The sequence below is a fragment of the Bos taurus genome, chromosome 26 (genome assembly GCF_002263795.3).
Source record: "Bos taurus isolate L1 Dominette 01449 registration number 42190680 breed Hereford chromosome 26, ARS-UCD2.0, whole genome shotgun sequence".
Taxonomy (NCBI): domain Eukaryota; kingdom Metazoa; phylum Chordata; class Mammalia; order Artiodactyla; family Bovidae; genus Bos; species Bos taurus.
This window is the reverse complement of record NC_037353.1, coordinates 11,382,944-11,399,497: the sequence shown is the minus strand read 5'-3', so window position 1 is coordinate 11,399,497 and position 16,554 is coordinate 11,382,944. Positions and strand designations below refer to the sequence as shown.

General features: G+C 34.9%; 1 protein-coding gene across 4 annotated transcripts in view; it reads right to left on the bottom strand.

Moving 5' to 3' along the window:
- Window positions 1-16,554, bottom strand: part of KIF20B (kinesin family member 20B) — an 83,974-nt gene that overhangs the window by 36,147 nt on the left and 31,273 nt on the right. For all 4 annotated transcript variants that reach the window (XM_005225362.5, XM_005225363.5, XM_010819733.4 and 1 more), the window contains 3 exons: window positions 15,727-15,846; window positions 10,001-10,154; window positions 327-1,563 (listed from right to left, as the gene is read on the bottom strand). In XM_005225362.5, coding sequence (XP_005225419.1) covers window positions 327-1,563; window positions 10,001-10,154; window positions 15,727-15,846 — 1,511 coding nt within the window. The remainder of the gene's footprint in view (window positions 1-326; window positions 1,564-10,000; window positions 10,155-15,726; window positions 15,847-16,554) is intronic.

The following is a 16,554-nucleotide window of genomic DNA, read 5'->3' as shown; positions in this document are numbered from 1 at the left end:
CACTTTCCTATGGTGATATATCACTAATCACTTAGGATCATATGTGTGACCAGTAACCTACAAAATTAGATCTTTTCACAAATTTGGAATCTCCATAGCATGAATGAGTACTTCAAAGAGGATTTCAGGAGATTTTATAAACAGAACTCTGCATATAAATAACATTCAGTCCCAAAGGTTTATACAAAGTTCAAGTTCTTCTCTCAACATACAATGCTATATTTAACCAGCTTAAGTTATGCCCACCTAAATTCTTTAAAAGCTATATGGAAAAATCAATAAAAGAAATGCAAATTTTTAAAACCTTTTAAAAACGTTTAGCTTACTTTTCTGTTTCTTGCCAGTTTCTTTCCTTTTCTTCTTCCTTTAATTGAAGTGATTGCTTAGCATCTTGCAAATTTTTTGTTAATTGCATGATTTCTTCTTTCAATTTGACCTCCCTTTCACTTAAATCTCTGGCATTTTGGATAGAATCTTTAAGATTTGCTTGACATTCATTCAGATTTCTTTCTTGCTTTAAAATGATAGATTCCTTTTCCATAATTTCTTGTTCTAACTTGGCTGAATGGCTACATTCATCTTTCTGAGTTTCTAACATTGCTTCAAGTTCCTTTATTTTCACCTTATAGCAAGTAACATCTTGCATAAGTTCTGAAAGTGCTCTTTTTCCTTCCACTACATGCTGTACTTCAATATCAAGACTAATGGTTTTTTCTTGCACTTCTTCCTTCAGCTGCTGTATAAGACTATCTTTTTCTTTTAGTAAATCATCTTGATTCTTTTTCTCCCTCTCCTCTATTTTTAGTCTATTGTTTTCATTTGTATAGTCTTTTACTTCTGCCTGTAATTTTTCAATTTGTTGTTCTAGTTCCTCAATCTGATGGGTTTTTTTGGAGGAAGTCTTTACAATCTCTTTACATTCTTCCCAAATGGCTTCAACAGTAGAGTGGAAAGACCTTTCCCTACTAAGTTCTTGAATACCATGTTCTTTAACCTGCTTACTTATCAAACAATCATTATCCAAATGATGTAACTGTGTGTTTGGCAAATTATCTTCTTGAGAACAACTGGACAGATCCCTGAGATTGAGTAAATCTATGTTTGCGATCTGAGAAACTGAATCAAGTCTACGCAGTTCATCTATTTTTGCTTGCATTAATTTTATTTGTGAAACATTGTTTGTGATGTTTCGTCTAGCAGTTTCTATCTCCTCTGACAATTTCATGATCCTTTCCTTCTGTTCTTGATTTATACTTTTCTGCACATGTAATTCAGAAATCACATTGTCATAACTCGACTGAATTTGTTGGATCTCTATACTAAAGCCTAAACTTTTTTTTTCAGAAGAAGAAAGTTCCTGCTGCAAACTAACAATCTGTTTATTTAATTCTGTTTTTTCTTCCTTTTCATTTTTAAGTTCATTCTCAATGGTGAGTAAACGTGTTTTTAGCTCTTCATTATTTTCTTGTAGAAGTCTAATGTTTTCCTCATCTGAAATGCTCTCTTGCATTTCTTCACTTTTCTTTTGGTCTTCAGTGATAGCTGGACTAGCATGCGTAAGTCCTTTAAAAAATATATATATACATTATTAATCTTGCAAACTTTAATAAAATCTAAGTTACCATATAAGCCAATATTCAAAAATATGAAACATATGAAAACAAACAATGAAAAACAGAGATAAGCTATTGAGTTAAAAAAGAAAAATCAGGTTGCAAAACATACATATTATAAACCCAATTAGGTAAAAATTATAGTTCCATTAAGTCACAGCAGAGTTACTAGTAAAGGATGTACTAGAAAATACTGGCAGCTACTTCTGAATGGGATTACCAGTTATTTCTACTTTCTTTTTACAGCATTTAATGTTATTTGAATTGTCTACCACAAATCTCTATTATTACTATGAGACAGAGGGTAGGGAATCACACCCTAAGGCTGACTAAAGAAGAGTTTAAAAGTACAATTATATTATAGGTCTACTAAATCAGTGATTTACAGAGTGCCTTATACTTTCAGAGCGGAAATTAGGAGAAAAATGGTTAAACTTCTGCTAAGTCTAATGGAGCCTTATCTTTACTAGTTGCATAACTGTCAATCAACTGTTTGATTCCATGGCTGTTTCCTCAAATGTAAAATGGAAATAATAATATCACCTATCTCAGAGCTGGCTTCCCTGGTGGCTCAGAGGGTAAAGTCTGTCTGCAGTGCAGGAGACCCTGAGTCGGGAAGGTCCACTGGAGAAGGAAATGGCAGCCCAATCCAGTATTCTTGCCTGGAAAATCCCATGGACAGCGGAGCCTGGTAGGCTACCGTCCGTGGGGTCGCAAAAAGTCAGACACGACTGAGCGACTTTACTTTCATCTCAGAGTTATTGTGAAGATCAAGAAAATAAATGAACTTGGAACACTGTGCTTGGGATATAGTTAGACATTATTAAAAACTGAAAATCTGTACAGAAGAGCTCAGCTAGTTAAAAATAAATAAGTTTGTCTTTTTCAGGCTTAATACCTACATTTCAAAAATAGGATATTTCTCTGCCCTACTTTCTACAAGATAGTGTTAAGAGGGCCAAATAAATTAATATATAATGTATGTTAAAGCATTTTCTAAATGTTCAAATTCCTGCTTAGAGGTTCCAGGTACAATATGAAATCCATAAATGTAGAAGGCAGTCATAAGGGAGAACTGGATTGAAATTCTCCAAAAAATCTATTACTTTCAGTTGTTAACTGTACAAAGAATCTTTAAAAGGTATATTTTATAGTTGTCTTTTTAGTAAGTGCCACCATATTATCCTATGAATCTGAGTACATCATATTATATTGAAATACTATGTATACTTGTTGCTCTCATCTATTATATTCCAAATTTCCCAACAGAAGACTCTCTGTGTCTAATGCATCTTTACATACTTGAACAATAATCCTAAATGAATTATTTTTGACATTTAGCTATGTTGCTTATGTTCTCCTTTTCTATCTCTAAGACATATCACTGGATCAGAAAAACACAATTTTTGTAATCAGTCACCTACTCCGGTTCTAGATATGTGCAAATTTATAATCTAACATGCCCCAGTTATATTAACTCAGTTACTATAGTGTAATTCTACGTTTTAAATTTTAAGGTTTTATCTTTACGGTATCTTTTTTACAACAGTGATTCTCTAGTTTTAGAGTGAGCAAGAGAACTCAGAATGTAGATTCCAAACAGATATAAAACATACTGATTTGGTAAATCTGGAATGTATTGTACATGCAAACACCTTGAGCGTACATACACAATGATCCAGGTACTTATCTGTTTAAACTTCTGGAAGAACTTGATGGTCACCCCTATAATACATTTGGGATTTAAACATATCAGTTTGCTTCATTACAAAGCCCCTATCTGGCAGGCTGGCTACATGTAATTGTTCCATAAGAGATAAATATCAAATCTCACACAGCAATGAGATTCAAGCCCTTAAATTTTCCCCCCTGCTGTGGCAGGCTCTTGGGCATCTCGATGAGAGACGATAGTACCCAGTCTAATGAATCTGTTCAATTAAGAAGGCATCTTTAAGATCATAAAAAGCTCTTTAAAATTAATACTATCCTACATACAAACAGTATGCACGCACAAGAATCAGTCAACAAAATGAAAAGGCAACCTGTGGAATGGGAGAAAATATTTGCAAACCATTTGTCCGATAGGACCAGGAGTTAATATCTAAAATATATGGGAAACACACAACTCAACAGCCAAAAAATCAAGCAATTCAATTTAAAAACTGGCAGAGGAGCCAACCAGGTATTTTTCCAAAAAGACATACAAATAATCAACAGGTACGGGAAAAGGTGTTCAATATCACTAATCATCAGGGAAAAGGAAATCCAAAGTACAGTAAGATTATCACCTAACCCTTGTTAGGATGTCTATCATCAAAAAGATAAGAGATAACAAACGCTGACAAGAATGAGAAGAAAGAGGACATCTGTTCACTGTTAATGGGGATATTAAGTAGTATAGGCAGTAGAAAACCAGTATGGAGATTTCTCAAAAAATTAAAAATCGAACTATCATATGATCTAACAACGCCACTTCTGAGTATATATCCAAAGGAAATGAAATCACTATTCAAAGTTCATGTGAGTTCATGCCCTATGTTCACTGCAACATTTTTTACAATAGCCAGGACGTTGGAAAAAACCCAAGTGTCAATGGATGGGTGAATGGATTTTTTCAAAAGGGGTATAAGTATGTATACAGTGGAATATAATTACTCAACCTAAAGAAGAATGAAATCTTGCCATCTCCAACATAGGTGAACCTGGAGGGTTCATTTTGTGAAATTAACTACACATGGGAAGACAAATACTGTATGGTATCAATACAAGGAAGAAAAAAGATCTAACTCATAGAAACAAAGAGTAGAATAGTGGTTGATGGAAAAGAGTATAGTTTTTCAGTTGAGGATGAATAAGGTCATAGGATCTAACTATAACATGGTGACTATAATTGATAACAATGTATTGTAAAACTGAAATTTGCTTGGGGTGTATAACTTGAGTGTTCTCACCAAAAAGAAGAAGAGGGGGAAAACAGGTGAATACATGAGATGATGTATGTATTAATTAATTAACATGGTGGGAAACTTTTCACAATGTATATCAAATCATGTTAAACAGTTTAAATATATCACAATATTATTTCTCAATTATACCTCAACAGGACCGGGGCGGGGGGGAAATCCCAGTTCTCTCAATATACTGATGTCCCCTGTTAGAGTATCCCCTCACCCCGAAACTCACTATATAATCTGGGAACATCATTTTGCCACTCCAAAAATTTATCCATTTTTACATTCAGTAGTATACTTGTGAAAACAAGCTTTATTTGTTAAGCTTTCATTTTTCAAATACAATCCATATTCTTTTCCTTCACGCAATAGTTTAAATGCTCTTGGGCAGCAGTAATTATGTAATCCCGTAACAGGATTCCAAGATTTCTTTAACAGACTAACTAAAAGCACACTGGATAACGTTTTAATACCTATAAATTACATTGTCTCTTCTGACTCAAAAAGGAGAGGAAAATCATGGCATTACTCCTGCTCTATAGCCTGGTTTCTGAAAAGCTAATGAGTTGATTATTGAAGATTTTCCTATGTTTGTAGTTACATTTTCATAATTTAGCTCCTTCAGATTCTCAGTTTATTCTAAGGATTCCAGCTACTTTGGAAACTAACAGATTCACTCTTATTTACTTTTATAACAAACTTGCCCATTTATTCTAATGAATTTTTTAAAATAATCTTCAACCAATGCATTATTTTTTATCAGACTGTCTCCTAACATTTTACAAAACTGTAGCCACATCATCCCAAAGTGGAATAACTTTCTTTCCCCCTGATTCACACTTCTGTTCTACTTTCCCTTTAAGTAATTTAGTACTTATGGCACAATTTTCACACCTATGACTTCATCGGTGGAACTTCACCAGTGGAAATGACTAAATCCTCCTGCCCTTTAAGAAGACAAGTTATAAAAAAAATGTCTGAACCCTTTATCAGGAGAGATGGGATGTAAGCAAGTTAAAAATGATAATGAGAAATTCAGAGCTCACAAATAAATCCTGAATATCCTGAGAGGAGAGACTTGAGTCATGCATACTATATGGACATATCCCTAAACACTGAGGCAAATTAAAGCAATGCAATATAGCTTTTGTGATCAAAAAAAGCATTTTGTCACGTTGTTCTCTTACTATACTTTAATAAACTAGATAACTACATAAGATACTTCAGGAAATTGGATTTGCATCTGATATTCAGATATTCACATTATCCTTTTATAAATGTTTATGTTTCATATCAAAGGATTCATAGACCATATTCAGAACAGTGTTGTCAGGAAGAAATTAAATTATTAGTCTAGCAATAAAGATGAAGTAGATTTTATAGTATATGAGCCTAACATAGGTTAACTTATAAAAAATAAACATAGCAATAAGAAAGATAATTACTTTAATTCAATATGTCCACCACAGCCAACCTGTACATATACTGCTTTACCTATATTTTGCTACAAAAATTAGTTTTGGTTGAAAAGTCACAGGTGAGCAGACTATAGCATATTTCTGGTTTGTCTCCTTTATCACTATTCTGAAGGCTTATTTCTTGAAATGTTTACATGGTTATTCAGTTTACCCAAAATACAGATACAGTGACGCAAAGAAGTAAATTCACTTTCATAGGGAAATAGCTTTGCATTTCCTTTTAAGAGCAGAAAACATCAATCCTGCATAACTATAACCCCCTAATCCTATCCTAGTAAGTACAGAAATCATGTATTTTGTTCTGGAGATTTTTTAGTAGCAGGTAGAGGGGGGGAAATGGTTATATTATAGCTATAATTGTCATATGATCTCTTACGTAGTCCTTACAATCTCTTAACAACAAATAATTAAGAAATAGCCACAGTGGTTATGAATTTAGGGGGGAAAAAGTATTTTGTTACCTAAACTTATAAACCTACTCACATCCAAATTATTTATTGCTAACAATTCAGATCACTATATAATCATCTTTTTCATGAATGAGTTACCCTTAGGATTAGCCGTACCATGTGGATCACTCGCTCCTGCACACTTCCACTTCCTAGTGATCTACAGATCCTACATTCTCAACTACCCTGAATTCTCAACTACTCCATGGCTCCAAACAAGGTAAAAAACAGAGGAACAGTGCTGTGGAAATCATAAAAAGGTTATACTCCCTGTAGTTACGGCACCACTCGTTCAGTGGATAATAGAAAATGACCATGCATATTAGTGTGCTGTTTCATACGGTTTATGGGGTTCTCAAGGCAAGAATGCTGAAGGGGGTTGCCATTCCCTTCTCCAGTGCCTAAAGGACTATGGACGGAGGTTCACACACTGTACAGGAGGCAGTGATCAAAACCATCCCCAAGAAAAAGAAATGCAAAAAGGCAAAATGTTTGAGGAGGCCTTACAAATAGCTGAGAAAAGAAGAGAAGCGAAAGGCAAAGGCGAAAAGGAAAGATATACCTATCTTGAATGCAGAGTTCCAAAGAATAGTAAGGAGAAATAAGAAAACCTTCCGAAGTAAACAATGCAAAGAAACAGAGGAAAAAAGCAGAATGGGAAAGACTAGAGATCTTTTCAAGAAAATTAGATACCAAGGGAATGTTTCATGCAAAGATGGGCACAATAAAGGACAGAAATGGTATGGACCTAACAGAGACAGAAGATATTATTAAGAGGTGGCAAGAATACACAGAAGAACTGTATAAAAAAGATCTTCATGACCAGGATAACCACGATGGTATGATTACTCACCTAGAGCCAGACACCTTGGAGTGTGAAGTCAAGTGGGCCTTAGGAAGATCACTACGAACAAAGCTAGTGGAGGTAATGGAATTCCAGCAGAGCTATTTCAAATCCTAAAAGACGGTGCTATTAAAGTGCTGTACTCAATATGCCAGCAAATTTGGAAAACTCAGCAACAGCCACAGGGCTAGAAAAGGTAAGTTTTCATTGCAATCCCAAAGAAGGGCAGTGCCAAAGAATGTTCAAACTACCACACAATTGCACTCATTTCACACACTAGCAAAGTAATGCTCAAAACACATGTACACCCGTGGCGGATTCATGTCAATGTATGGCAAAACCAATACAATATCGTAAAGTAATTAGCCTCCAATTAAAATAAATAAATTTATATTTTAAAAAATATATATTAAAAAAAAAAAATTCTCCAAGTTAGGCTTCAACAGTAAGTTAACTGAGACTTTCCAGATGTTCATGCCACATTTAGAAAAGGCAGAGGAACCAGAGATCAAATTGCCAACATCCACTGGATCACAGAAAAAGCAAGGGAATTCCAGAAAAACATCTACTTCTGCTTCATTGACTATGCTAAAGCTTTTGACTGTGTGGATCACAACAAACTGTGAAAAATTCTTAAAGAGATGGGAATACCAGACCACCTGACTTGCCTCCTGAGAAACCTGTAAAAAGGTGAAGAAGCAACAGTTAGAACTGGACATGGAACAACAGACTGGTTCCAAATTGGGAAAGGAATAAGTCAAGGCTGTATACTGTCACCCTGCTTATTTAACTTATATACAGAGAAAAATGCCAGACTGGATGAATCACAAGCTGAAATTAAGATTGCTGGGAGAAATATCAACAACTTCAGATATGCAGATGATACTACTCTAATGGCAGAAAATGAAAAGGAACTTTACAGCCTCCTGATGAAGGTGAAAGAGGACAGTGTAAAGGCTGGCTTAAAACTCAACTTTCAAAAAATTAAGATCATGGCATCCAATTCCATCACTTCATGGCAAATAAATAAGGAAAAAGTGCGAACAGTGGTAGATTTTATTTTCTTGGGCTCCAGAATCACTGTGGACAGTAACTAAAGCCACCGAATTAAGAGACGCTTGCTCTTTAGAAAAAAAGCTATGACTAACCTAGACAGCATGTTAAAAAGCAGACATCACTTTGCTGACAAAGGTCCATCTAGTCAAGCTATGGTTTTTCCCAGTAGTCATGTACAAATCTGAGAGTTGGACCATAATGAACTCTGACTGCCGAAGAACTGATGCTTTTGAACTGTGGTGCTGGAGAAAACTCCCACAAGTCCCTTGGACAGCGAGAAGATCAAGCCAGTCAATAGTAAAGGAAATCAATCCTGAATATTCATGGGAGGGACTAATGTTGAAGCTCCAATACTTTGGTCACCTGATGCAAAGAACCAACTCACTGGGAAAGACCCTGATGCTGGGAAAGATTGAAGGCAGGAAGAGAAATGGGCAATAGAGGATAAAATGGTTGGATGGCATCACCAATTCAGTGGACATGAGCTTGAGCAAACTCCAGTCGATAGTTAAGGACAGGGAAGCCTAGCATGCTGCAGTGCTGCTGCTGCTAAGTCGTTTCAATTGTGTCTGACTCTTTGTGACCCCATGGACTGCAGCCTACCAGGCTCCTCCGCCCATGGGATTTTCCAGGCAAGAGTACTGGAGTGGGGTGCCATTGCCTTCTCCGATGCTGCAGTGCACAGGGTGCCAAAAAGTCAGACACAAATGAGTGACTGAACAGCAACAAATGCATATTAGTTTCAACCTATTAGCTCATAAATTATTACATTAATATAGCTAATGCTTTCAGTTCAGTTCAGTCGCTCAGTCGTGTCCGACTACTGCTATATTATCCTTTAAGTCAACTACTTTTGAAAACATTACTTTTACTGAGGTTCTATGAAGTTTGTATTATATTGGTGTATTATCCAATTGTTTTTATTCTTAACAACCTTAGGAGGCAGGTATATTTAACTTATTTTACTAATAAACAAAGCAAGACTTAATTTATCCATTTATCTCAAAGTGAAGCAGCTAATTAGGTTTCTAAAGTAATGTATGTTCTCTTAGAAAGTCTTCCTTCTCTGTATTATATTATAAAAGTTTTCCTAAAGACAGAATAGTTTAGAGACAAGGTGAAAGCCACTATGTTCTCCTACATAGCCAGGGAGGTACAGCACAAAGTGAGTAAGCTCAGCACACTTCTTTTCTAGCAGTTTCACAGAAAACACAACCTGACCACATTTGCCTTTTGTAACGTTTAGCTCAAAGTCTTCCTGTCAAATGGCCTTTTCTTCAAATGAAAAACAGAATAAAGAGAGAAACAAAATGTGGAGAAATTTTGGCAGAAAAGGTGACTTTCAATTACGATAGGCACAGAAATAAGAGAATTATCATGATGCTAAATTGATAAAAGCATAATATCTAAAAACATTAAAATAAAGGCAGCTTTAAATACCTGCATCCTCTAGATAGTTTATAACATGTTAGTGTAAAAATTAGGGACATTTAGATTTTCTCAGGTTTTTTCCTTAGATAAGTAAATTTCCTTCTACTTGCAACTTTTGTGTTTCCTGGTGTAGGAGTCAGCTTTCTTAATGGCCTCCTGTTAGCAGCTGAACAAGTACCTTTCTTTGCTGGTGGTTCATCTTGTTGAAGTTCGTTTTCATTTAATCTTTTTCTTCCTGAATACGTTTTAGTTTTGCTGTCCTTAGACATTTCAGTCGTTTCATCACAAACCAATTTACTGTTTATTATTAAAGAAGAATTACCAACATTGTCCTAAAGTAAAATAAATTAAAATTAGTTCACATATAGAAAGCTATAATAAATGTAAGAACTATATAAATTAAAATTCAATACTGCATTATAAAAATTATATTTTCAAGTTTGTTGAGATATTTTCTAGGTTATTTCCTAAATCTCACCCTACCCTAAAATAACTGATGACTCTATGAAATAAGTAATATTAACTAACTTGTATAATCACTAAGCAGGACTCCCCCACCAAAAAAAAGTAACTGTGTAGTTTCATCCTGAAACCAAAACTAAAAACAAATTCATCTTTAGATTTTCTAAGATTAGGTGGGTTAGAGACTTATTTGCAGATAACCAAGTCCTAAAACACTTACCTCTAAATCATAAACAAAATGAGCTTTGACAAAGAGAAATAGGAAAACAGTATGACATAATTGCTCCTTATAGATACTTTCACTTAAAATTGAGTAATTATGAATAACTAGAAAACATCAGTCATTTTGTTTTGCAACCAAAGCTCAAAGTAACCACGTCCTACACTTTAACCAATCCCAGAAAAAGTTCTAATCTTAGCTTCTTGCCTTTGTATATTCAAAGATACACAATCTACATACTGCTTTAAAACTGAGTTCCTAGTTTATCTAGATGAAAAAGACCATTTAGATTTTCATTTTTTAAGGCAAAGACTACACCTCCCTAATAGGACAGCAGAAAGGAAGCCAGAAAGAAGGGTGAAACCTTAGCAATTAAGTGCATGTTTATAAAGTAATTAAAGGTTTGGGAAAGGCAGAGATTAATTAAATCCCTACATATTGGTAGCCAACCATTTGCGGGGGGCGGGTAGGTGGTAGGTAAAACTATATGAGAAAATAAAACATCATTTTATATTATAAAATCATCACTTTGTTAAGAGATATAGATTTAAACGATTTTAAGTCATAAAGTAATGATTAAAAAAAAAAGAGCAATTTTTTTAGATAGCCCTAATCAAAGAATATCATGAAGAACAACCTCCATGCTTTTTCACAATTAGTCCCTTGGTGTCACTGATAAGTGACAAAGTCCTGGGATAGAGGAATCAGACCTCTGACAAAGTCTGAGTTTTCAAACAGTCCACGACAATTTTAAGTTGTCCCCTCTTCCACGTTCAGACGTATTATAATCACCTAATCAATTTTCTCCTCTTCAAACTATACAATCTTCACCAAGAAAAAAATCTATCCTCCACAAGTGTCAGTTCCCAAAAGGAATATTTTCTGCCTAGAGTATTCTTGTTAGGAAGGATGCTAAAGAACCATTCAAAACAAACTTTTAATCATTAAAAGAGTCTGCTTTGGACTCTTTGGAACAGTGACCCTAGATCAACAGTTGATCAGCACAGTCAGGTTAAGTTCTAATTTACTTTGCATTTATTTATGTGAACAAGTTAGCACACTGTTTTAAGTTAGTTGATAAAACAGAGTCTAGAGCCTATCTAAAAAATTTACTCAAAGGCAAGGATTATTAAATTAGGAATATTGCTTACTTTATATTGCTTTTTTACTATTATTTACATAAACATTATTAACATTACGTGATATGCAAACATACTACAGAAATAGATATAATCCCCTGCTAAAGTTCCAACAATCTTCTTCAAAGTTGTAGGCAATAGAAGTGATCTGTCTCTGGCTTCTCTTTTTCTAGTTTTTTTTTTTTTTCCTTAACCTTCAACAAATCTAAGGCTGAACTTAAAATTCAGATCAAGTCCTGGGAGCTCAGCTGGTAAAGAATTCGCCTGCAATGCAGGAGACACTGTTTCGATTCCTGGTTCAGAAAATGCCCTGGAGAAGGGATAGGCTATCCACTCCAGTATTCCTGGGCTTCCCTGGTGGCTCAGCTGGTAAACAATCCACCTGCAATGCGGAAGACCTGGGTTTCATCCCTGGAGAGGCGAACGGCTACCCACTCCAGTATTCTGACCTGGAGAATTCCATGGACTGTATAGCCCATGAGGTCGCAAAGTCGGACAGACTGAGCAACTTTCACTCACTCACTCAACAAAAACAGGTGGCAAATAATCTCAAAGTGCTAAGAGCCTGGAGGTCCAGCAATTCATTTACTTGAAAAAGTCAAAAGCCCTAAGTTGTAAAAAGTTTTTCCTCCTTTTATTTCACAAATCAATTTCCTCTTCTTAATCCATACTACCACTACCCAACTACCTTAAATCAAAACCTCATCAGCTATCACCAGAACTTTTCCAAGAGGTTTCTAGTTGGTCTCCCAGCCTTCATTCTAATTCCACTTCAATCCTATCTTCCAAGTTTCTAAAAATATCAACTCAAAATAAAAAATCAACTTTGCTATCCTTCTCCTTAGACTCCTTGCTGCCTACAGAATACAACCCAAATGCTTTAATGAAGTATTTAAGGCCTTTTGCTTCCCTGGTGGCTCAAATGGTAAAGAATCTGCCTGCAGTGCAGGAGATCCCGGTTTGATCCCTGGGACAGGAAGATCCCCTGGAGAAAGAAATGTCAACACACTCCAGTATTCTTGCCTGGAGAATCAATCCCATGGACAGAGAAGTCTGGAGGGCTGTGATCCATGGGGTCGCACAGTCGGACACAAGTGAGTGACTAACACACACACTATCTCACCCCAATCTACTGCTCCTAGCATCATTATTCACTTCTCCTGCTTCAAACTTTCTTCTTGAGCAAATTATTAAAACTTATACTTTCCTACACTGACTGAAAGCCTTCTATGTCCATAACTGTGCATTCTGATTCTTTTATCTAGAAAAGCAGTGTATCTTCTTGTCCCTCACACCCACCAACTGCTCCTACTTTGGACTAGATAAATTTCACTTGCCATTTAAGATTCAACTTAATCATTTTCATCTGCACAAAGTATTCTCTCAAACCCTTCTATTCTCAGCTTCTTGTACATACTGATTACCACTGCACATTTCATTATAAATACATTTATGTTGCTTTTCTCTTACTGGGGAGTTGTTAAGGGGAGTAGTTTTTATTAATCTGTATAATCCCTAGAATCTAGCAGAGCATCCGGCACACAGAATCTCAGTTTTTCTTGACAAAATAAATCATTTTATGCTTCTCCTCCTAACTCTCTACCTTACTACAGGGGTATTCTCCCAGTTCAGAAAAGTTAAACAATAATACATAAAACAGATCTGGAAAGAAATCCAACAATATATGATTATAAATTATAATTAAAATATTAATTACATTACCAATATAATTTGTTGATAACTATATTAACATAAATCCTAAACTGTTAATATAATTATTAATTAATTTACAATAACGTATTCAACGGAAGTGACAAAAAGTCAGATGGAGTGAATAAACGCCAATAATAAATGCCAAAATAATGATAAATGCCAATAAATGGCATTTATATTTATCTATAATTAATAAATATTATAATAAATGCCAAAAGAGAGGTCTGCTACAAGAGTAGACAAAGGTTGAGCTATGGTTCTCCAGACAATGTTCCTTATTTACCCTTGTAGCATCAAAAACCTATCTGATGTTGAGATGATACAGAGAAAGTTGTGGGTACTGGCATTCAACTCTCAAGACCCAAAGGAGGGTCAAATGTAACATTTTATAGTACGGTAGTCCCTGCTTACCTATAGAGAATACATTCTGAGACCTAGCAGTTGCCTTAAACCATGGAAATATTGAATCCTATATACACTATGCTTTTTCCTTTACATGCTTACAAAGTTTAGTACATGCCTAAAGTTTAATTTAAAAATTAAGCACAGGGACCTTCCTGATGGCCCAGTGGCTAAAACTTCCTGCTCCCAGTGCCCGGGACTCAGGTTTGATTCCTGGTCAGGAAACTAGGTCCTACATGCTGCAACTAAAGATCCCTCACGCCACAGCTAAGATCTGGCAGAGCCAAATAAATATTTTTTTTTTTAAAAATTAAGCACAGAATGAGATTAACAATAATAAAATAGAACAATTATAACAATATACCATAATAAGTTATGTGAATGCAGCCTCTGTTGCTCTCAAAATTATCTTGTACAGATTTAATGCTTTTTACATCTTAAGCACCTATGCTCTACGGCCATAACTTTTGCAGTTTGAGGTGCGACAGCAAAACTAGCACAGATTTTCTTCTTCCTTCTTCACAATTTCACAAATAGAAAATTCATTCTTGCCATAGATCTTAGCAACCTCAGCATACAATTTTTTTTTTCCTTATTGAGAATTTTTACCTTTACTTTTAAACAAAGCACTTTATAGCTTCTCTATGACATATCCAAATTGTCAGCATCACTACGCTTCTGCTTTGGGGGCATTATTAAGCAAAATCAGCATTACTCTAACACAGCACTATGATACCAACAACAGACAATCTGATAAACAAGACTAACAGGAGGGATATGCTAGACAAAGGGATGAGTCAGGCCAGGCAGGATGGAGCAATATGGCATAAGCTTTCACCATACTACTCAGAACAGCACACAATGTAAAACTCATGAATTATTTCAGGCATTTTTCATTTAATCCTTCTGACCTTGGTTAACCCACAGAAACTGAAATTGCAGATAAAGGGAAACTACTGTATACCACGCTTGCCTCTGTTAGAGAAAAGACATACAAAAGCAGAGAATTTTAGCTATTAATTTACTCAACCTATTGTGTTATTAACAATATGTCAAAAAATAATTTGAAGGTACTGCAATAAAAAATGAATATAAAAGAAAGCCAAAAACCATTGTTTAATAAAACAACTAAAAGACAGGCTGATCATCCAATCCTAAACTAACTAAATATAAAATTACCTAAATTTCTATTTATGAAAGGCTACTTAAAAACCCTTAAAACACTGTAGTTTATATTTTAGTCACTGAGTCGTGTCCAACTCTTTTGCAACAGTATGGAGAGTAGCCCACAAGGCTCCTCTGTCCATGGGATTCGTCAGGCAAGACACACTGGACTGGGTTGCCATTTCCTTCTGCAGGGATCTTCCCGACCCAGGGATTGAATCCATACCTCCTGCATGGCAAGCGGATTCTTCACTGCTGAGCCCTGACAAGCCCATAAAGGCTTTATATGCTATAGTTATAATGTAATTTTTAAAAGAAAATATCCCTGCTATTAAATAGATGAACTTTAGCAAAATTGTACAAACTAGAAACAAGCTTCTAAAACCTAATGTCATTTATAGTTCTACAGAAATGGACATACAGATATAGACAGATATATCAATAGAGTAGAGCTACAGAGAGATACAGATCTTTATGATCTGTGGAATCAAAGCACATTTAAGTTTCTTTCACCCCAGAGCTCCCCATCCAGTTTGCTGAGGCTTAAACTTCTAAGGGCTACACGGTCTTGTCCCTTTTACGTACAAAGCATTCATAGCTTAGTTTGTAGAGATCAAACTGCCATCTTCTAAGTTTTCAAAAATTCATCTCGGTGCAATAGTGAATTGCATTCAATGCCAAGATAAGCAAGTCAACATTCTTAGTGAATTAGTCTCAAGTTGTATCAGCTATTTTAAATAATTTTAAACCAAACAAAACATATTCTTTATTTAATTTATAACACAAATAAAATTAGATTCTTACACTGCCTTTACATGTGTTTTCCATATGAAATTTTAGGTTCTGAAATTTGTTAATAGTATCCTCTTTTTGGTCAATTTTATCCATCAACTCTTGAATTCTTTGATTCTGCATAATTATTTTCTTTGGGAAGGGAAAAAACAAAGTTTAGTCAATGTACTTTGGGGATAACTAGAATGCAAATATGATACAGTTTAGAACTGCTTCAAATTTTAAGATTAAGCAAAAAAAACAAAACAAAACAAAACAACAGCAATACACTATGCATAGCATGACTTTATTTTAAAAAATTAACATGCCTAAATATAAAATGAAAGAGAAGCAATACATCATAATGGATAAGAGGAATCAGGAGTCACATGATCTGGGTTTGATTCCAAGCTTCTCTACTTTCTAGTTGTGAACCTCAAGCAAGTTATTTAATGCCTACGTAAAAAAATAACAGTATCTGCATCATAAGGTTGTTGTGAGACTTAGACAACTAAAGAACTTTAAAGAGTTCATAGAAAATGTTCTATAAAAAATACATATATGTGTGTATGTATGTGTATATATACATAAAATAATCTCTAAGAGCTACCAAGCAAGTTGGTTTGGATTTGTTTTCAATGTAAGAGAGACATTACGGGGGACTACTGTACCTTCTATTTTACATAGTTTAATATAACAGTATGTTTACAACTAGCAGCTATTTTTATAAATAGGAAAAAAATAAAAGGAAAGGAGAATAGGAATTGTCTAAACAACAGCTAAAATGTCTTGTATTGAGTACATTATTTTGGTTATCTTTTTAAGTACTGGGTATTAGATGCCAAGATTTCCAATTATTTA